The 23,694-nt window shown below is 39.2% G+C and overlaps 1 protein-coding gene across 6 annotated transcripts in view; it reads right to left on the reverse strand.

The window, feature by feature from the left end:
• The window catches only part of DOCK4 (dedicator of cytokinesis 4), a 435,612-nt gene that overhangs the window by 250,471 nt on the left and 161,447 nt on the right, over positions 1 to 23,694 (reverse strand). For all 6 annotated transcript variants that reach the window (XM_058528497.1, XM_058528508.1, XM_058528478.1 and 3 more), the window contains 2 exons: positions 3,298 to 3,381; positions 536 to 576 (listed from right to left, as the gene is read on the reverse strand). In XM_058528497.1, coding sequence (XP_058384480.1) covers positions 536 to 576; positions 3,298 to 3,381 — 125 coding nt within the window. The remainder of the gene's footprint in view (positions 1 to 535; positions 577 to 3,297; positions 3,382 to 23,694) is intronic.

A 23,694-nucleotide genomic window follows, 5' to 3' on the forward strand; every position in this document is an offset into this window, starting at 1 on the left:
ATATAAATATATAAAGGATAATGAGTCTTAGTTTCTGTCTGGATTGGTAAGAAAGATGGATCCTTTATAATACGGTTTTCTCACGTTTCAGCTCCTCAAACCCAAAGGGACTCTTAACATATCCTCAAATAAACTTGTTTCTCCACACCAATATTCTACAAATGATACCACAGAAAACTTAAAGATTAAATACATCTATTCAATATTTATTTTGGAATATACATTTCTCTTGCCTGAATTTTAATTTCGCTCTCTGCAAAATTAACACTTCAAAAAGATTTTATTTATATATAATGAGCTTATTAAGGTCTTCTCAAGACAAATTTCAAGAACTACATAGGATTATGATTTGAGTAGCATGTCGCAACTATAATCCAAGTTCAAAGGAATTTCCAAAATTATGAAAATCTGTATTGCCATTTAGCATTTCAACTAAGAGTCCCAACTATAATTGCAATTGTATAGTGAAAAAATGTAAAATAACTATCTTTTTTAAAAAAATCCCATAATTATGGTTCGAAGTAATAATTTTTACCTTGATATTTGGGTTTTTTAAGGCAAATCCTCTGTACCAGCCTGTGAAGAAATAATCATAGTCATATTTCAATAAACCATTATAATATTTTAAAGAAAAGAAATGATTATGAATCACTCGGTCCTTTGCTGATGGAATTTTATCCTGCATGTAAATATTCTAGGTATAAACAAGGTGGGGGTTGGGACTAGGCTAGATTGAAGTTCAGGTGACTATTAGTTTAAGTATTCTATTAATAAAAATGTTTAAAAAGTGTATTGGAAATTTACTTAAAAAATAGAAACATGCATAACGGAAGTAAAGGCTTTGGAATCAGAGCATTGGGCTTAAATTCTGGCTTTGTGACTAATTAGCTATTTAATCCTGAACAAGGTAATTGACCTCTCTGAGCACAGTTTCTTCCACTTTATAAAAGGCTACACTACATTTCAGGGAAATTCACGAATTTGCACAAGATTTAATACATTTCCAAATTCTCTTTTCCTGACCATAAAGCCCAGACTCTAGCACCAAAGAATAGTGCTCAGCCAGCAGTCATGTAGTGAATTCTCACATCCTTCAGCCCACCATCTTGGGTTAGGATCAGTCTGATAGCATAAGAAGAGTGAAGCCAGGTCTCATCCGCTAAGAGATAATGGGCACTCTTTCATCAGCACAATGTCCTACCAACTGAGCTCACCATAATTTTTATTCTGTAGAATGCGTATTACTTAACCTCCAAGCAACTCTCAATCAATTGTACAGCACTATCCTTAAGGGGCAACATATCTTGTTATAGTTTAAAACAAGTACAGGGTATATATAGGAACTTCTATGGTTAATACATAACCCCCTATAAATGTACTATTTTCAACTTATAAGTTTCTTCAACTATAGAAACCATTTTGCTTATTGGTGAGAAATTATTTTATCATGTAACAAATGTTCCATCAAATGGAATTTTTTTGATTAATTGAATTTTTAAAAAGAAATATTTGAGCTTTGTATTTAAATAATTTTGTTCCTCATAAGTCTTCCTAAAAGGATATATTGGAAAATATTGTGCCTAACAGTTTTAAATTCAGTCTGAAGAAGGCAGAATGAATTGAGAATTAGAATCTCTATATCTCAGAATTTATTAGATCCTTTAAAGACATATTCAAGAAATATATCCATTCTTTTATTTTTGGTGAGGAAGATTGGCCCTAAGCTAACATCTATGGCCAATCTTCCTCTTTTTGCTTGAGGAAGATGGTCCCTGAGCTAACATCTGTGCCAATCTTCCTCTACTTTATGTATGAGATGCCCAGTGTAGCTTGAGGAGCAGTATGTAGGTCCATGCCCAGGATCCAAACCAGCAAACCCTGGGCCGCCAAAGCGGAGCACATGAACTTAATCACCACGCCACCAGGCTGGCCACTTCATTCTTAAATAATTATTCTAACAGAAACCAAAACTTATGCAGAAATGTCGTAGAGAAGTCCCTGTCCAACTATACTATACAGAAAGGTTTTCAGGTTACAAAACAGCTCCCATCAGCTATGAAGCCTATTTTTATGTACCAATTCAAAACAGATTTTATATTTATCTGTACACAAAGTAGAAACAGACAAAATATATTTGACAATGACAGAGAAACTTTATGATATTTTTAAATATATCAACTACATTGGACAGAACAAATGTTCATGTATTACCACCATTTAATGCCAGGCTTTTATTTAATAGTTCTTTTTGGGGGAACACAATTTAATCAATAATGAACCTGGATATGATAGAATGTTATCATATTATAAATTCCTAATAAGGATAACATTTTAGTAAGAAATATATATATATTAGAGATATACTGATAGGGCTTTAAAATATGGTCATTTTGTTAATAAGAAAAAAGAGTAGTCATTTCATCTGGGATCTTTTTTTCTTTTTTTCTTTTTTTTTTTGCTGAGGAAGATTAGCCCTGAGCTAACACCTGTGCCAATCCTCCTCTATTTTTTTGTTTGTGGGACACCACCATGGCCGGTGAGTGGAGCAGGTCTGCGCCCGGGATCCGAATCCATGAACCTCGGCTGCCAAAGCGGAGCAGTGGAAGTTTAACCACTTAGCCCTGGGGCCAGGCCCTGAGATCTTTTTAAGGACTAGAGTTTAAGGATGTTTTATGGCACAGGAATGGAAACATTTGAGAACATATTAGGTATCTTGATTTAATGAGTTACCTGCTACATAAATTAACAATAATCATACGAGTTCATATAATATATTCCACTAACATTTCAAATGTATTGAATAATTTCAGTCCAAATTTGGGGGAATGCGGGGAGGAAAAGGTTGCAGGACTAGAGCAGATTTCTCCTGGCAGGAGTCCTCCCCCGAGGCATCTGGTTACCCAACCTTGGGTAAGCCCTTTCTGCTCTGGCCCTCTGTTTCTTCCTGTCCTGGGGGACCTACCAGACCCTTGAGATTCTAAGAAAGGCCTTCTGGTTTGGCACCAAGTCATGAACTCCCACAAATACAGTAGCCTCAATTGCTTTCTGTGTTGGCATCTAGTGAATATAAGCAAATAAAATTAGGAAAAAATACCATCAGCTTAAAAATACCAAATGATGCTTCCCCTTAAGGCAAACACTGAATATGCAAGAAATGGGTTTTGTCAAAAATGGTTCACTGTGACTGGAAAAATTCCAGAGATTAATAGAGGTATGGACAGAAATGTACAAACTTTATGAACTATCCTGTGTTGAGGAGGTTGTTCACACAACCTCAATCACCACCAGCCCACTTACCATCACACTTCTCCAGGATCTGAACTGTATCCCCAATTTCCAATGACAGGCCATATGGGACGGTTCCTCGAAAACTGGCAATAACTGTAAAAAATGATATAGAATATATGAAGATAATCACATCAGTTATAGGCAGTTATACTGCTTACTATTAAATGTTATTGACTAGGAAAAGTGAATGTGACTAGAAAGTACACTTTGATAGCTAGTTTAATTTTATATATATATATATATATATACACACACACACATATATACATATATATTTTTTTGTGTGTGTGAGGAGATCAGCCCTGTGCTAACATCTGCCAATCCTCCTCTTTTTTTTTTGCTGAGGAAGACTGGCCCTGGGCTAACATCTGTGCCCATCTTCCTCCACTTTATATGGGGCGCCGCCACAGCATGGCTTGCCAAGTGGTGCGTCCGTGCGCGCCTGGCATCCGAACCGGCCGGGCCGCCGCAGCGGAGCACACGCACTTAATCGCTTGCGCCACCAGGCCGGCCCCTAATTTTATATATTTTTGAAGAGAGTCAATTTTTAAGTGTATATACTTTGCCAGCTTCTTGGTCAAACAAGTATTATAAATACAAATTTCAAACGTGGAATTTACTACTGAAATAGTATACAAAATATCAAGAATATCACCCAGTAACATACATAAACAAAGATATTCCCTGCAGAGCTCCATAAGGGGCTGTGCCCCTGTTGTTCTCTGCTATATTCACGCTCCATCCAGGTGCCTAGCCCACGGTAGTTAATAAATTTGTGTTCAACAGTAAATGAGGACAGTATTTCTCACTTGTTATTAAGCTTGGTTTATCTTGCTGTTTTGTTGTTTGAAGGAGATTTCATTTCCCTGGACTGTAAGCTCCTCAAGAGAAGGGACTGCATCTATTTGCTCACTACCATGTCCTCAGGGCCTACCCTAGTAAGTGATATGAAAATCTTCTTGTGTGGTAATCAATGGTAACATTTTATTTAGTAATGACTGGACCCCTCTCCTAAAACACAGCCATCATGACCACTCCCACGTGCCTTAGCTCTCACGCCATTTGGAATTGTTGGGGTGGGGGTGGGGGGGCTGTCATCATTTAGTCCTACCTGCTGGTCAGGTTTCTGAAACATTTCACAAGGCTGGGCAGGACCAGGATGTAATATCAGAGAGAAAGGGCATAGATTAGTCATCCCTGGGCGACTCCAGGGATTAGAGAGAGAATGAAGCAGAGTGATTCTCTCCGAGATGGTAATGCTCGAGTCATAAAAGACACAAGGATGAAGAAAGAAAGAAAATGTATCTCAACACACGAAAAGAGAAGTCTCCTGTTCAATATGATATATGCTGAAATCAACTTGCAATTCACAGCAAAAGAAAATGAGAGTAAATGCTTTGACTGCAAGATTTTTAAAAGACCAAAAATTTGCAAGTGAATTTTATAATTTTGTTCCAGATAGTGCGATTTAGATACAACCCCAATCTCCAAAATAAATTATTGCTACTGTTGTGAATGTATTTTAAAAGTCTGAAGGAACACATGAATCTGTCAAAACTCAAAACATGCCAATAAGTAATGGGCTTTTTAGAGAAGTCTAAAGCCTTTTTATGATCACAAAACAAAATTAACAGTGGAAATCAAAACAAAGGACAGAAAACGTAACCCAAAGTACATGAGATGGATGAAAATAACTACATAGTAATCAAGTTAGAACATTTTAGACACACACTAATTCATGATGTCATTTTCTAACTATAACCATAAATACCATATGGTCTCATATTGATGTGCTAGAAGATGTTTGGTGGAAAAATAATCAAGGGTCCGTATATCTTGACAGATTACTTCAAATAACTTTCAGAGACCTTTTCTTACAAGGGATCAACAACTGAACAGACAGTAGATTGATTACAATTTAAAAGACTTCAAAACAAGCTTGCACCCAGAATTACCTTTCTACACTCATGAAGTTACCTTAACCTCTCACAACCCTGGTGGTTCAACACTGCACTAGTGACACTGCTCTTAGAGGTCTAAGTGCGTGGACTCCCTAACACAGCTCTACGTACAGCTCTTACCACTCACGAACATCCTTGTACTTCCCAAGGCTGCCACGAATACCTCCCCCACCGCTGGTCGCTCTCTCCCACCCCTCATCACCTTCTTGAACAGAGGAGTCCCATTCACGGATTTCATTGCTTCACCCTTCCTTCGTGCCTCAGCCCACAATGCAGCCTTCACTGTGTTCTGAAACTGCTCTAATAAAGTCACTAGTCCTCTCACTGTGACCACATTCATATCACCTGTCAGGAGTCTATCCTCTCTCTAATCTTCTATTGCTTCTCTCACACTCTCCAGCCTTCCTCTGTAGACCATCCTTTCTTAGCCATCTCTTAAACGCTTGTGTCATACAGGGTTTTTACCCTCAAGATGCTAAAGTGTAAAGGCTGGGGTGTAGGAAAATAATGTCAAATTTGATATCGTGAGACGTGGGTTTGAACTCAGACCTCACTACTTATTAGCTGTGTGACTGGTCAAGATATCAACCTCAGAATCTCCATGACCTTATCAGGCAAATGGGGATAACAATAAAGGAAGTGCAAAAGGTAGTAGAAGATTAAATAAGGAATCCATGAGAAATAACTTACTGCACTGTCTGGTATATTCTAGTTATTTAATAAACACCTCAATTGTTTAAACTGTATGTTTTCTCTTCTGTCCATATGCATTTCTCCCTATGTGGAGAATTCTAAGACTTCCAGAATCACCTGTGGATATACGACTTGCCAAGTCTCTCTCCAGTCTGGATATGTGCCCTGAGCATCTGAAATCAACTTCCAACTTGTGTATCTCTATTTAGATGTCTAAGCACCTAAAACTTAGCATGCCTCCAACTGAACTCATTATTTCCCCTCAGCCCCTAAACAAAGCTAAGCAATTTTCTCTCTCCCAATCACTCACTCTAAAATGTCAGTCTAAAACACTAGTCTTCTCTTGTTAGTCGTGCTTTATTCTGCTATTCCTAGGTGGATTTCTGTGTATTTCTCAACAGGGCCACTGCAAAGTCTTCCAGGACATCTCCCTGTCTCTATGGTTGTCCTTCCTCAACACAATGTCCACAATGCCACCAGAGTTACGTTTGACTGGTCATGTTTGTGCTTAAGTGGGGTTTTTTTTTGTATGTGGCATCAGGAAATTTTTTATATTTCTTTTATTAGGTTCAATTTCTTTTATACTAAAGGAAAAGGTAATAAAACATATCATGCAGTAAAGGGCAACAGCTTAATGAGGTTAATTGTTTTCCTCTTATTTCATGCTGCCATGTAGCTCAGACAATCCTTGGGTGTCTCCAAACCAAACCCTCTTCCTTTGTTCCCAGTTCTGTTGAATGCTAGCACCATCCATTCACTGTATAAGCAAGAAACCTAAGGGTCATCCACATGACCCCTCATCCACATGTCCAACCCATCACCACATCACGATGGTCTTATCTCTTAAATATCTCCCCAAATCATCCTTTCCTCAACACTTCCACTCTCACCACTACTTAGCCTTGCTATCACCTCTTGCCTAGCCTTCTCTAGCAGTTTCTTCATAGGTCTATGCCCATATACTCAGGTTCCTCTCCAATTCATTTCTTACAACACAAAGAAATCTTTTCAAAATGCACATTTGATGATGTCCTCCTCCTCTTATAAATATATCAAAACTCTAAGAACAATATAAAATCACTCCCACAGCCTGCAAGGCCCTGCCCTTCTTTACCTTGACTTTCTGTACTCCAGTCACAATGACCTTCTGTCAATACCTTCCTCGCGATATTCCCTCCCACTCAGGACTTTGTGCATGATTGACGCCTTGCAAGCAATATTCTTCCTTTCCCTCCTTTCCCAGTTAAGCCATATTCATCCTTCATATACAGGTTCAGGGGTGTCCTCTCCGGGAAGGCTTCATTGATACACATCCCCTCATCTCAACTACATGTACTCATAGCACTCAACCACACCCCGTATTTGTGCAACTCTTGGAATGATGTCTCCTGCGATGGACTAAGTTTCATGAATGTAAGGAATGGGATGGTTTTTGCTCCCAGTTGTACATCTGATTCAGTACAGAGCCTGGCACACAACCTCAGCTCAGCAAATAATCAATGAAGGAATGAATGACAGCATGGACATTACTGCTAAATGTTCTGGTCTTAAACACTCAGGTTCCTTTATTATTGGCAATACTATTTTAGGATGGCACTCAAAATTCTAAGAACCAAACTATATTACCTGTGAAAACCTATTCTTTCATAGGAGCTGTTTAAAACTGGGATGACAATTTGTCTGGGTCATAACTGTGTATCATCACATTTCTCACCCAAGCAGTCTATGTGGGTGAATTCTCATTTTACTCTTAGCCATATAATATTTGATAACTATTAAAGGCAAGCTAACAAGTTCTTCAGTCTCACTGGGCTTCAGATCCCTCCTCTATAAAATAAAGGAGTTAGACGAGGTGAATTGAAAGGGCCCTGCCAGCCTGAAATCCTGAGAGTCTATAAGAGGCCTTTCAGCTCAGCACTGACACAGCATAATATATACAGAACAACTCTGTCCCCAAACCAGCCTAAGCTTTGGTTTTAGTCACTGCCTGAGTTCTGAAACAATGGACATCTGTCTCCACCTGTGACAGTCATCTTGATAGAGCAGACGGGACAGCCTGCTCTCAGCATCTCATACAAGGTCGTTTACCACTGCTCTCTGCTACCTCTCCTGCTCACATCCCACTTACCTCTCCACACACTGCCCTATGCCCAAATTCTTACCAAGCTCTTTCATGCAGGCCTCAGTGCCTTTATATATATTATTCCCTTTTGGGGGGTTATCTTCCCCACCTCTTCTACACTGGGAACTGCAAAGTAGCCTTAGTGTAAGGTCTGGCTCCAAGGTTAGCTTTTTCAATTTCTCCACCCCCTCCCCCTTTCCCCATCCTTGGACTCATACAAAATCAATTACTCTCTCATCTGTGCCCCAAGGACACTCGGAACACACCTTAAATACGATAAGGTATCACATACTATCATAGCACTTTATCTGTGTCTTTCTACTTGAGAACATGAACTATTTGTAATTCATCTTCAAGACCCAGCATATGATGTCTGAGTACATGAATGGAGAATGAATAAACACATGGAATGAATGAATGAAGCCACTGAAAAATAGCACTCAGGTTTTAATGGATTCAGAGAACGTCAGGGGCACCTCTCATAACCAAAAACACCTAAAAGTAAGTGTTAAATTGCAGATCATATTGGAGAGTAACACTTTTTCAGCATATAGTTCAAGGCATGACTTTAATTTTTACCCTCTAAAATGGCAAGCCATTTTCAATCTTTGAGTTATACAAATAACTCCACCTTGCGGTGTACTAAACTCATGAAAGGTGTATGAAAAAGAAAGGTGAAAGGGGGAGGCAATTTAGGCAAAAGAGCAAAAGATTTGAAAATATGATTGGCTCACGTTTATTACTGGTTGCATGTAATGTATCATAAACTAAGGAAAACTGGTTTAGCAAAGCAAAGATTCAAAGATAACATAGGCATTCATGAAACCTCAATTTGCATTTCCATCAAATCCAATTAAAGTATACATTATTTTTAGATTCCATTTTGGATAGAACTTTTCAACTAAATCCCTTGAAGTTCCTCCAAGCATTTTCGCATGAAACAAGTCTACAGGTGAAAATTCATTTTGCCCTCAATTACTGTAAAGTAGCTATGTCTTTATATAAAAGTCTTCTCAGGGTACACTTTCAGGGGTATCTCCCCCCAAAAATATTGGGGTTTACTAAACATGACCACACGCTATCTTGATCCCTTGATTTCTTTTTCTTGTTTGTTTTCTTATAAATTGAGAAACTTCAGTAGCTACAGAAAAGATCACAGAGAATGAACTCTTTATAGAGCTAGAAATATACAGGCCCAAAACTATTATTTCTGTCATAGGGACCTGGAAAGTACAATTTTAAACAGCACATAAAAACTATTGTAGGGTATTGTGTTCATCTGTACCCATTTGCTACCATGTAAAAATTTATTTAGATTAAAAAACATGTAGGGGCCGGCCCAGCGGTGTAGCGGTTAAGTTTGCGAATTCTGCTTCGGTGGCTTGGGTTCCTTGGTTTGGATCCTGGGTGCAGACCTACTCATTGCTCATCAAGCCATGCTGAGGCTGCATCCCACACAGAAGAGCTACAACTCTACACCTATGATATACAACTATGCACTGGGGCTTTGGGGAGAAAAAAGAGGAAGATTGGCAACAGATGTGAGCTCAGGGCCAATCTTCCTCAAAAAAAAAAAAAGTATATAAACCTAGTTTATATTCAAGTCCTTTAAAAAATATATATGTAAGCTGAAAGTGCTAAATTTATAGCATAACTATCTTGAAAATCACATCATAAACAGCAGCCTATTATCACTTAAAATGTTATTCCTTTACATAATGATATTAGCTTAGTACTTATGGACAGTTTATTAAAAATTAAATATCTGTGAGAAACATCCTCATATACAACTCATAAGTATTTTCCACGAAAAAAGTAAAGAGAAAGCAAAATTATGCTGTGAAGTAGGGCCTCACTTCTTAGCTTCAATGATACTGTTCACTCACGCAAAGAAAAAATTCATATCTTAAAACTTTTAGGGGGCCGGCCCGAGGTGTAGTGGTTAGGTGCACACGCTCCGCTGCTGGCAGCCTTGGTTCAGATCCCGGGCGAGCACCGACGCACAGCTTGTCGGACCATGCTGTGGCGGCATCCCACATGAAGTGGAGGAAGAGGAGCACGGATGTTAGCCCAGGGCCAGTGTTCCTCAGCAAAAAGAGGAGGATTGGCATGGATGTTAGCTCAGGGCCGATCCTTCTCACAAAAAAATAAATAAAAACTAAAAAATTAAAAAACTTTTAAACTTAGTATAGAGAAACTGAATCACAGAGCTCTATGACTTTTAAAAGCAAAAATAGAAACAAATTATAAAAAACTATTATAAGTCAATCATGTAGCTCTACATCGCAGACAATAACATATTCTTCATCATCATTGTCAAAATAATATTTACGATGATTCAACTCGCCACAATCCAATTCAAGCCTGGCAAATGCTGCCCTTGCCCTTTACGGGCTGACAATCGAAGATGAATGGAACATAATGTAGAAAAAAAAAAAAATGAAAATGCTTTGTCCCTGGTGACACAAAGGAAGGAAACTCATCTCTCCAAGTTGGAGTTTCGGTTTCATCTTTTTGATAAAAGGATCTGCAGCTCACGAACAGGTTGTGGTCTGAAAGGTCACTTGTGAGTTGACTATTTACAACACAGAACAATGCGGTACAGCGTTCTCAAGTTCTGAGATTATCCCACAGAATCTTATTTAACACAAAAATGAAACCATTTTTCACAACAAAAATGAGCTATGACTGCACCAGAAGTTACATAAACATTTTTATGGGAGTGGTTGTAAAATCTTGAACGCCAGTGCTTGAAGCACAGGAGCGACCGTTAGGAGACAGTGATGAAGCAGGTATTGACCTTGTGGACATTCTAAAGGAACTCTGCTTCTCAGAGGACACTTAAACCTGGTTCTTGCCTTTGTCCATCTTCACTTCCCATTGTACATCTGGCTCTGGCTTGTCATGGACGTATCCACATGTAGGTTTATCCACTTTTACTAGTCTCACGGTTGGGGGGACCCACAAATGGAAAAGGGGAGAAAGAAGTAGAATTTCTGAAGAATCTGGATAAGAGCTGGAGAAAAGAGAAAGAGATTAAGGAGAGCTAAATTCATTTCAGGGACTTTATTTCATGAAATGGTGAACCATGGAAGAAGAGACCAAGGGGTCACCTCCTCTGCACATGGACAAAATCTTCCTAGGGAAAGATAAAATATGGTGGGGAAAACCAGGTTAATAGTCTAATAAAAGATGCTTCCTTTTTTACAGCTGTTCGGGATAGGGCGTGAGGGAAGACAGACTAGAAGTCATTGGAGATTTCTTTTAGTATTATCCCTAGTGCAGGACAGAACTGTCTTTCTCCTGTATTCCCTTCTCTTTCCCTCCACAAGATGAAGTTAGGAGCAAAGTGGTCATTCCTAACTTCAAGGGACTCCCAGCTGGCCGTCAGTATGACAGTAGGACTATAGGAGCAGGTGGTCCAGAAAGAATGAAAAAAAAAAAATTCAAAGGAAATGTGGGAGGGGGAAATGGGGTGGCAGCTCCTCAACACGGCTCTGATGCTGAAAATGAACACACTAGGAAAATTAAAGAAATGCTGTGCTCCATCTTCTTGCCCTCAAACTTGCCATGCATTTGAGATCTGCCTCCGTTCTGGTAATGGACTGTGCCCACAGGCCTCACACTCCTGGCAGGCACACCTGAGAGGCACAGATGTATGCACACTTACAAATAGGATTCCATTCATACACCACAGGTACCACGGTCAGGCCTTGAGATATGTCACACGACTCCCTCTGGCCTAAGTGACTCTCAAAAATCAGAAGCATACAGAATAAAATGTATTCGTTTCTGACATTTTACAAGTACTACCTGAAAATATATTGCTGCCCTTGACTGTTAGGAAGATAATTTTACCCGGGATTGCAGAACTTCATCCTGCTTGAACCACTGCATGTGAACGTAAAGGGTGGTGGTGGGTACTGCAATGCAACACCAAGTTCCCTCTTCAGAAATGGATGACATTATCCCAGCTGCTGAGAGTGTTAGGGCAGGCAGGCCTGGGGTTGTCTCAGCTGAAGAGAGCTGCTTTGCCCAAGGTCATGCCCTCTTCCCAGTGAAGGACTGGGTGGGAGTATGAGGGCCAGGCCCTCACCCCACAACTCAGTACCACGCTGAAGGGCCAATCCAGTTCCAGTGACTAAGGCTGTCAGTGGGCCTACATCGCAGGTCAACCTCTCCCTCCACCCAGTCCTGCCTCCCTCCTCTCCCTTCCACGGCTGTGAACCCCAAGGGCACTCCCTGATAAACATCCTGCAAGCTAACCTCCAACTCAGAGTCTGCTTTCTAGAAAGCCCAACCTGCTACAGGCTTTAAGCTTTACCCACACAGAATTTACTTCTTGCCAGATTTATTTTCAAGGCAGAAGGAAAGTAACATTATTGGATTATTATTTTGTGTTAAGAGTTTTGCTAAATTCTTTATTTTTTCTAATCTTCTACGATGTGTTTCTTTTCCCATTTTAGAGATAGGAAAAAAAGAAGAGGAAAGAGGCAACTAAGGAAATGAATTAACAATATCAGGAGGGAATTACTCCACATTACTATTTATTTGATGACATTGTCACTGTGGCAGTAAATGAACCAGTTTTATTCCCCAAAGAGTCACAGACATACTCCTCACCTTGGTTTTAATGTTACAATGCAAAGGGACTTTCCGAAGTGGCTACAAGAACAATTGAAGGTCAGGCAATACAACACTGAACTAATTATTGCATTCACCTATCAGTACTTTTAAAAACAACTTAATATGACAGGTTATGGTTTTGGCCAACTGCCAGCCAAGAGTAGCATCTTAGAAGAGACAGAGTTTAAACAATTATCTCAAAAGCATCCCAGCACTCAGGAAAGGAAGACAACATTAAAAAGAGAGCTGGAGGCCAGGGGCTGAGCTCCATCACTTATGAACCATGCGGTCCTTGGTCCCATTTACTAAGCCGGGATGACATCACCTGCCTGGCCCACCTCACAGAGATGTCATGAGGATCAAATAAACATATGAAAACTGGATTTGTAAACCTATAAATCTAAGTAAATATGAGATACATATTAGTTTTTCATCATCATTGCTACCTGGAAACTTGGAAGCTGGATGTGAATCTGTCATGGGCAAAAATGAGGTTTCCATTTACAATAGTAAGTCAACGGCTCTTTCTGTTATTACAGTTTCTTGGAAACCATTATTAACAAGTGAAACTTAGATTCAAGCTCAGCTACTCAAGAGGAGAAACAGCTGCTACTACTGTCTCTGATAAAACAGAAAAAAAAAACAACTGGCAAATGAGACTGATAAGGAAAGTAACATAGTTAAGAGGGATTGTCCTAAAATGCTAAGGCAGAGATGGGAAGGAAGGAGATTCAGCGGTGTGTGTGTGTGTGTGTGTGTGTGTGTGTGTGTGTGTGTGTGAGAGGAAGATCAGCCCTGTGCTAACATCTGCCAGTCCTCCTCTTTTTTTGCTGAGGAAGACTGGCCCTGGGCTAACATTCGTGCCCATCCTCCTCCACCTCACATGGGACGCCGCCACAGCATGGCTTGCCAAGCAGGGCATCGGTGCGCGACCAGGATCCGAACTGGCGAACCCCAGGTCACCGCAGCGGAGCACGCGCACTTAACCGCTTGCGCCACCGGGCCTGCCCGGAGATCCAGCTTTTAATATTTACTCCGCCACAATAGTGCAGTATTTGTCTGAGGGATAGTAGACAGCAGCAGGAGGGAAAAATTGTAATATAATGCCTTCACATCACAAAGTGGATTAAGTTACAGAACACAATAACTGCTTTCCCCACAATCCAAGTGAAAAATTTTCACTAAGAAGTAAAATACCATTTGCAAGCAAACATTGAACGTACTACCAAGTATTTGGTTAAATGTGTGTGTGTGTGTGTCCCTTTTCCAATGTGAGATGGAATGTTAATGTTAAAACTATATTATTTAAGGGCCAGCCCTGGTGGCCTAGTGGTTAAGTTCGGCACGCTCTGCTTCAGTGGCCCAGGTTCAGTGCCCAGATGCAGACCTACGCCACTTGTCGTTCAGTGGCCATGCTGTGGCGATAGCTCACAGACAAAAAGAGGAAGATTGGCAACAGATGTCAGCTCAAGGCAAATCTTCCTCAGCAAAAAAAAAAAAAGAAAGAAAAAGAAAACATATTATTTAAAAGAATTTTTGAAACACAGGACTAAGTTTCTTGACTTTTGTTTTGTTTTGTTTTAGGTTTTTGCCATGAGGGAAGAGAAAAAAATAATCTGTTATATCCTTCCATGTCTTGTTTTTCTGATTTATCTCTCCAAGTACTCAACATTCACTGTCACAAAACAGATAGCACAGGAGAACTGAAGTGGTACACCTGGGCCAAATTGTCTCTGCCTTCTCCATCCTGCACCAGAGTGACTCACGGGCCCCCCCAATATGGGGAGAGGCCAGCTTGTTATCACAGCCTCTTCTAACCCTCTCTCCAACCTCATATTCAGTCCTGTCTCATCTCTGGTCTTTCATCTTCCCCATACAACGAAGAATTCATGTTTCTAATTTTTCCTCCATAAGCTTTTCTTTTTCAATTTGAATTTTGACTTCCATTCCCCATGCTGACTTCTCGAGAGGTCTCCTAGAATATTACCTACAAATTGCATAACTCTCATCAGAAGAGAATCAAACTCTAAGTTCCTACTATTTATTACTCCCCCTTCTGCTCTGATGACTAAGCCAATGTTCAATTTTGAACAAACACTAGTTTTGGCCATGGAAAATCGGTCAAAAACAACTTCTCTAGGAAATGGGGAACTAGTGAACAGTTCAATGGAGAAATGGAATAAAGTCCAAAGTTCTTTCAAAATCTAGCTCCTGCGCAGCTCTCCAATCCCATCCTTTACACACCACATTCAACAGTCACACTGAACCTCTTATCTAGGCCATACCAAACGCTGCAAATGCTTTTCCCTCTACCAGGATTCCGGCTCCCACTGCCCTTCTCCACAGGTATTCTTCAAAACAACTCAAGCATCTTGCTCAAGGAAGGTTTACTCCATCCCCCACTCCACTGTACCCTCCCATTTACATCCCTCTAATACTTATTATATTCACCACCTCTAGGTTTAGGGTTCCTTTACGTTCCCAACACCCTGCACAATGAATGACACCTGGTGGGTACTCAATATATATTAGTTGAATATAAAATACAATGAAATCACCAAAGTGTGCAATTTACTCATTTATTCAATCAATGGTCACCTTCTTCTATGTGCCAAGACTGTAGTAGTCACTGGAAATACAACGGTGAAAGTAACACTTTGTACCTGCTCCATCAAATTCATAAGTCATGAGAAAAAATGTTTCCTATATCTTTTGGTTCCTACAAAATACAGTTCCATATTTTGTATCCCCAGTGATCTTTAAATGTATACACAAAACTGATACACTTATAGTTCTATCATTCTTGTGTGGATAAAAAAATTAAGTCCATTGTCCTTTTCTAACTTTTTTTTTTTTTAATAATTTTATTTATTTATTTATTTATCCCCCAAAGCCCCAGTAGATAGTTGTGTGTCATAGTTGTACATCCTTCTAGTTGCTGTATGTGGGACGCGGCCTCAGCATGGCCAGAGAAGCGGCGTGTCGGTGCGCGCCCGGAGTTCCGACCGGCCCTTTTTCTAACTTTTAATTTTGAAATAATTTCAGATTAATAAGAAATTTACAAAAATAGTATACAAATTGACATACCCTTACGTTAGCTTCGGCAAATGTTAAGATCTTAAATATACACTTACCAAAACCAGGAAGTTAATGTTGATACAATACTTTTAACTATTCTACAGATTGTATGCAAATTTCACCAAGTGTCAACTAATGTTCTTTTTTTGGTTAAGGATCCAATCCAGGATTCCATGTTACCTTTAGTTGTTATATTCCCTTAATCTCTTTCCAGATGACAGTTTCTTAGTCTTTCTTTGTCTTTTATGACCTTGATGCTTTTAAGAATACTGCCCAGTTATTTTGCAGAATGTCTCTAAATTTAGGTTTGTCTAATGTTTCCTCATGATTAAATGGAGGCTATGCAATTCTGGCAAAAATACTACAGAAGTGATAAAGTGCCCTGCTCAGTCTACTTTATCAAGAGGTCTATAATAGCAATGTGTCTCGTTACTGGTGATGTTAACTTTGATCACTCGGTTAAGGTGATTTCCCTATTGAAGACTTACTATTTCTTCCTTTGCAATTAACAAGTATCTTGTGGAGAGACACTATGAGACTATGCAAATATACTGTTTTCCATCATACTTTATACCATCCATTGATGACTCTTGCCTACAACCTTAGCAAATTTAACTCTGATGGTATTTCACAGGGTTATCAAGTCACAGCTGGATTATTTTAATTGCAGTCAAAACCTGTAATGGGTCCTTTTTTTAAAGTGGGCACAATATCCTGACTTTAGTCTTGACTTCTAAGGCAGAAAGATAAAATTAACACCACTACTACCATAGGTATCCTTGAGATGACCTACTCATCATATCAAATAAGATAAAACCTCAACCTTAACATTTCATTTGTTTCAGAAAATGAACAGAATTAACATTTTTGCCCAATTTTCAGTACATTACATGATCTTTCTAGACACTCCTTACCTAACTAAAGAATTTATATATGTGTGTTTGGTGAAAGACAGCTTTTGAACTGTTTCAGCCAACATTTTCAAGGAAAACTGGATGGGTTCTGTCATTAACTATAACCATCTGCATGTTTGAATTAAACCTTTCTGTCTTTACTGCACTTATTAATGACTGATAAGGAAACAGTGGTAAAGTTTATTTGTATTTTATTTCACGGCAGGAATCTAGCCATCTGTGATGGCTAATTTTATGTGTCAACTTAACTGAGGCACAGGGTGCCCAGATTAAACATTACTCGTAGGTATGTCTGTGAGGGTGTTTCTGGAAGAGATTAGCATTTGAATCAGTGGACTAAGTAAAGCAGATTGTCCTCCCCAATGCGGGGGGGCATCATTCAATCTGTTGCGAGTCTGAATAGAACAAAAAGGTAGGAAGGAGGAATTCCATCTCTCTGCCTGACTGTTTGAGCTAGGACATCAATCTTCTCCTGCCCTGGACTAGGGCTTACATCACTGGCCCTCCAGTTCTCAGAGTATCCAGCTTTCCTGGGTGTCCAGCTTGCATTGTGGGACTTCTCTTTCTCTATAATCACATGAGCCAATTTCCTATAAATCCTACATATATATATATAGGATTATACAAATATATATAATATATATATATATATATATATATATATACACACACATATATCCATCCTATTGGTTCTGTTTCTCTGGAGAACCCTAATACACCTTCCTAATAATTTTGTATGATAATACTTATTTTTAACCAAGGTGTTAGGTTTTACTAATATTCACAAGAGCTCATAAGTTACTAATTCTGTTGTATACTGTATTAGAACTGATTATTAAAATCTTATTTAACATAAGACGTCGACTGCAAACTACAGTGAGTTTCTAATTTGTGAATGATTCACACTTTAGAAATTTTATAAAGCTGGTTATTTAGAATCAATGACTGGATTCTCAAGCTACCACATTATAGCCTACTTAATTAGTTAAGCAGCTGAAATAATAACTTCACATGCAGTGAAGATCAGAGGATGGATAAGATATACAGTGGAGGAGGTATACTATTGGGGTGGTAGAGAGGTACTGGCAAATGTGGAGAGACAAGGGCATGAGCTAACTCCTTCCCAATACCATGTTTCTCATCTTGGTCTCCTAGAAAACCCCAGTCTCAGAGACGGCTGCCACATCTCACTTTGCCACAAGCTGGTGATCCATCCACATTGCTCAGTGCCCCCAGTATGGATTGTATAACTATGAATACACCTTGCTCTTATCATTTCCTTTTCCCCAGAGCAACATGGTTGCATTAGGAACACCTCTCTGTTTCAACCCCACTCCCACTCCAAACCCCAGGGCAGACATAGTAGCCACTTGACCCATGGGAACTGAGGGAAAGAATACCCATGTCCTCTGGAATCTGACAGGAGTCCAGCCCAGCCATTCTTTAGATTTGCATAGTGTTAGAACTGGAAGAGCCTTATAGGAATAATCACATCATTAAACACATGGTATTTCTAAAGCTGGTATTCATGTGGCTTACCCTATCCAAGAAATTCATCTGACCCTGTTATTTCCACTTTATAAATTTTCTATGAAGTCTTTCTGCTTCCCCTCAATGACTATTTTTTAAATTAAAAGATATTAAGAGAAGAAATGCTGCTAGTTAATCTTTGAGATTTTAATGACAAGTTAAGGCAAAACTCAGGAAACTAGAATAGCCAAATCAGGGAACCAGATAAAAATGAACATTACCGACTCAGCACTTATCATTATAAATGAACTTTTAAATCCTTCCTCAGGGTTTTTAGAGGGCATCAAGTTTCCCTGGGGATCATGCCCTCTGTTCTTTGCCTCTTCCAATTTTATAAACTAATGAAGCAGTTGCTTCCCATGCCTTTCTTCTCACTGTAAATTTCAGTTAAGTATTGATCCCATATGTTGTCTACAATCATTGAAATCTGGATTCTTTGTTAGCAAATTGCTGCACTACTAAAAAAAACTTTTTAAAACTACCCCTCCTCCCATAAACACATCTCATTTTTTTCATAGAGATTAAAAATCACTGTGCTTGGCTAGGGTTAAAAATTTTCGTAAATATTTATCCTCTTCCCTTCTACAATGAAACTTGCCCAACAAACTGGATAAGTTTTCCAAAATATCTTCAAAAACAGACAACAGGTCTAGTGTTAGGGGCAAAACCAGTCATTTGTTTCACAATATGCTAATTAGGAACAATCCATCTATTGGAATTCTTTGGTTTGAATGATAATTTTGCATTTGTTTTTATTTTTCTGAGCATCACTGGAGGTGACTCAGTCTGTTCGTGAACTAAATTTGACAATGTGAATGCCCTTGGGGCTTATGTACAAAGTTAGTGTTTTTTATATTCCAGCCAACACAGAGTGAAATAACAAGTGCCCAAAGATAATAAGATTAGAAAGAGAAAAAAAATTTCAAACAACAGAGAAAATTTCTTGGAAGATAATCTCAAACTTCCCAAAGTAACCTCAACATACAAAAATTAAATTGAAGGTGAGATATATTCTTCCACAGGTGTTTGAGAATTGAAAGATAATTCCACTTAACAAAAAGAAGAATTAGGAGCTCAAACTCCTAAGCATCACTAGAAGTTACACCTACATGGAATGTACATATAAAAAGGTATGACAGTTTCTTCTTTTACTAATGATTACAATTTTTAAAAAGTATCTTGTTTTATAGCCTCTGGTAACAGCCATATATTACCTACGCTTTATAAAGCATTCACAATTTACTAAAAGTTTCACTATTACTAATAAATATAGGTAATTGTTGTGAATTCTTAAAGTTAAAAATCAATCTATAAAAATGAATAATTTAGCTATTTCTAAACATAAATGAATGGATCAAAAAACAGACCATAGGCTATAAAGACTCCAAAATAATATGCTTAAAGACTCTGAATTTATCTTCTTATAAAATTCAAATACAAAAATATAAGCAAATAAGTAAATATAAATAAATGTCCTTGCCATCTCTCTTAACTCTAGCTCTTATAGCTGAGTGAAATATTAGTAAAAGACTAAGATACTTCTTGAAAGTTTTTTCAATCACTGAGTTTTCAGATCTTTTTGTGTACTAAATATTTGTGCATTTTTTAACCTTTTCAATGAATCCAGAGTAGCAGATTTGCCTACTAGAGAATGCAGTTAAAATGAAATTCTGCCTTTTTCTGTGAGTTCTTTCTAAAAATATCCACAGCCAGGAAGGTCATTTTTGTCAGTTCATTTACCGAGGAGATATATGTAGAAGTAAATTATATTATGCCAGGAAATTCCAATTTGCAATCGGAGCTACAAAGTTAAAAATACCAAGCATTATCGGGAAAAACTTTCTTACACTGTATTTGAAGCTGTGAGACAGATAACGTGTCTTAACTGTTTCTCAATCATCTCCTCACCACCACCTGACCCAGTTCTGACAAACACAGTAAGCAAATAGGACATATTAACCAAGATTTCATCAAAATAGATGAGTTAAAATGTACCCACCCTTCCCTCCATCAAGCTAATATTTTTCTTTCTTTGACATAAGATTGAATCTTTTTTAGTTCCTGATCCATATGTAGAAATAATAGATCATTCTGTCAGTTTCCCAAACACTAGTGGGGCCTGCTAGAAGTAACATATGTCAAGCTACTTAATGTGCATGAATCTCAATCCTCTAAGGTGAAAAAGTTCAGCTTCATACAATCCCCTAGCTGTGGCAGGTCTTTCTGTTTGTTAAAAAAAAAAAAAAACCATCTCAGTTTGAATCCCTGATGCCCTTCCCTTAGTCTGCAGCTTGTACCCGTTGGCCTTGTGAAAAACAAATTTCTGACTTTACATTTGTTTTTGGAAAATAAGTAAACGTCAATCATTCCTTGAAGACTAGTCTTTGGCTTAAATGATCAAATCTTCAGTATTCCAAACCCGAGAGCCCTGTAAGATCATATGGCACAGAAAATAGACTGAAATTGACTTTGCTTTCAATACCAAAGAGCCATGTGTACCCCACAAGTAAAATTTTTAAAACAAATTTAGTAAGTGAGCAAAAGCTGGGCAACAGAGTCAGGGAGCTAGAACATAATGAGAAGTGTAATAGCTGCTAATCACAATGGCCTGGCTTTAGATGAACATTATCTCCAGAGATGAGGTCCTTAATACTTTAGGTCTATAAAATAGTATAGTTTTGAGAAGTTAGAACTGGCTCATAGAATCAAAAAGACCACCTGTCTCTCTACAGTCCCACTCTCCTCTCCAATCCACACCCCACTACTCAACAGAATACTGTCACTAATAAGTTTCAACATCATGAAATTGGGGAGGAGGGTTCTTGGATATCCCAGTCCACATTTGATTCTATAGCTGGAGTGTATGTTTACACATCATCATTTGTATTTTTCATTGCCAGTAATTTCCTGTGCTCCTTAGCCCTCCTCCCACTGAGGCAGTTGCATTGTTTCCAGGAGACAACAAAACAAAGGAGACAATGCTCAGTCTTCTACTTCCCAAGCAGGCTTGCTCATTTCCCAGTCAACAGTTGCGAAAGTCAAGGCTTCCATTTGCCAACGCTTCCTTAGTCTAGAGGTCTGTGCTCATTGCTCCGTGGTATTGGGGGAGAGACTGCAACAATAACAACAGCCAAAGCAAAGTAGAAATGGCAGCCTGGTATAGCTAATAGGTTGGGTCTGAATTAGCTAACCTCCCTCCCTCCCCTCAAGATAGTCTCTCTCCCTTGAGAGGGTAGTAGAGGCAGCTGAGAATACAGAATCACATTCCTGCCAGGTCTGCAGAGGCTGTGGAGTCCACAGCCCAGAACACAGGCTAGATGGAGGCTGCAAGCTGAGTCTTGAAGGGACACCACCACCAGCTAGATTTACAGTGGAGGCCAAGTGAGGATAGGTGATGGCCCATTACCATGTCCTACCCACACTGGGTCGCAAGCACCAGAGGGTACATAGAGGGAAAGAGCTGATGCCCAAAGCCATTGTAATTTCTCTCTTCTAAATTATTTTGGTCCAGAAATCAGCCCTTTAGATTTTTAAAAAACTGCTAGAATGAATATTATGAGCTTTAGAGCACGGACTTCGGCAAATCTATGTTGTTTGTTCAGAAAATTACTTGTTAATTCTTGGCCATGTTGAATATAGGTGAGGTGAGTCCCAGAGAGATGACATGTTATAGATATACAAGACTAGGTACCTATTCGCAAAGGGCCTATACCTAGGTGAAGAAAAAGGGCAGACACAAATGAAAAATAAGTTAAAAATCAATCCTGTTAATCCTTTGACTAGCTTAGGAAAAAAAAAAGTGTGCATGAATTTCATACGTAATTCTCACACATAAGCTGAATAAAAACTCTGGCAGTACAAGAGGAAGGCTACTGGCAGTACAGGAGGAAGCCTAACATTTTCCAACAGGGAAGTTAGACTACCCCACTCCATGAGTGAGGGGCTGCTCAAGCATTTTATATCACCCACAAAGGATCCCATCGTCTCCAGAAATTCACCCAAATCTACTGTAAGTGAATTTTCCCCTATCTTTTAATAGCTTCTTTAAACTCTGTCTTTTAATTTACTTACTACACAGGGAGTTCCTGCCTAATATTTCCTCAAAAGATTCCCAAACCAAATCTATCTGTCAAATGTGACTACACACAAAACAGACCAAGACTCTTTCTTAGGGGTGTCCCAAGAAGCACATTCTCCCTTTTTCTCCAGTTTAAGCAGACCAACAGACCACGAGGCAGGCCTGGGGCAAGCCCCAGAAAGCCCAACATCATGCAAAGGGCATACAAAATGCTATTTTTATCCAATATGCATTTGATTATTTATGCTCCTAACTAATGTGAAAAGTGTAAGCTGAGAAAGCCCACTAGCCATCAGCAGGGACATACTTTACTTAGTACCATTCTGTATCATGAGAGTGTGAGAAACATTTAGAAGTGAAGGTTTTACCTGCCCCTCCTCACATGCATCTCTCCTCTGTCCCCACCTGGGTTTCCCCCAGGGGACGCTGTGCTTTGTGCTTAGCACACTATAATCACCCACTCAGTAAATGTTTATTCAACATCTACCACAGACTGGGTACCACTCTATGTACTGAGCCAGGAGTATCCACAAATGTCTTATAAGTACTTCTCTCAGCAACCCTCTGTGATAGGTATTACTATCTGTATTCTACAGAGTAGGAAGCTGGGCCTAGACAAGTGAAGCAATTTGCCTAAGGTCAAAAAGCTCGAAAGTGGTACCCAGGAGGGTTCAAGTCCTAGTTGGTGGATGCATGTCCCAACTGTAATAATTACTTCTTGAGAGGGGAACAGGCACCAAAGCCATGGTAAGAGCATCACCTGGACTTCTCTATAGGTGGGTTCAAATCCTATTTCTGCCACTTATTAACCCATGACTATTAACCTTGCTGTGCCTCAGTTTCCTTAAGCTGTAAAATTGGTGTAATAACATTGTCTGGCTCACAGGGTTATGTGAGGATAGAGGAGTTCCATGGAGGACACAGAAGGGATTCACCACAGTGACGGGTACCCCTGGGTGATCAATATATGAGCTGTCATCATTGGTACCTCTTCTACCACCACTACTATAATCACCTGGCAAGTAGGTAGCATCAAGAAATGTTTCTCTGATGAAATGTGTATTTCCTTAATTTCTAACCGCTGTGATTTATTGGCTATAATTTCCAACTAAGCATTCAAAGCCAAAGGTCTGCAAAATTGCCGCAGAAATAAAGTACGACGTTGATTAAAGAGAAGCCTTTTCTAACTGGGCCTTCATGACAAGATTTCCAGACTTGGTACATAACGCTGAGGGAAGCACGCGGAAATAGAAGCACTGAAGCTGTGACATGTCCTTGGTGCCGAGTTAACGTAGAGAACACTGGCAAAGGCATCTGTTTTCCCCCTTAAGATTCGGCGTTGACTCCCACTCAAGATGTAGAGAGCATCCAAGAAAACCAGGCCAAGCGATGGGGCAAAGCTGC

The sequence above is a fragment of the Diceros bicornis genome, chromosome 3 (assembly GCF_020826845.1).
Source record: "Diceros bicornis minor isolate mBicDic1 chromosome 3, mDicBic1.mat.cur, whole genome shotgun sequence".
In the NCBI taxonomy this organism is placed as follows: domain Eukaryota; kingdom Metazoa; phylum Chordata; class Mammalia; order Perissodactyla; family Rhinocerotidae; genus Diceros; species Diceros bicornis.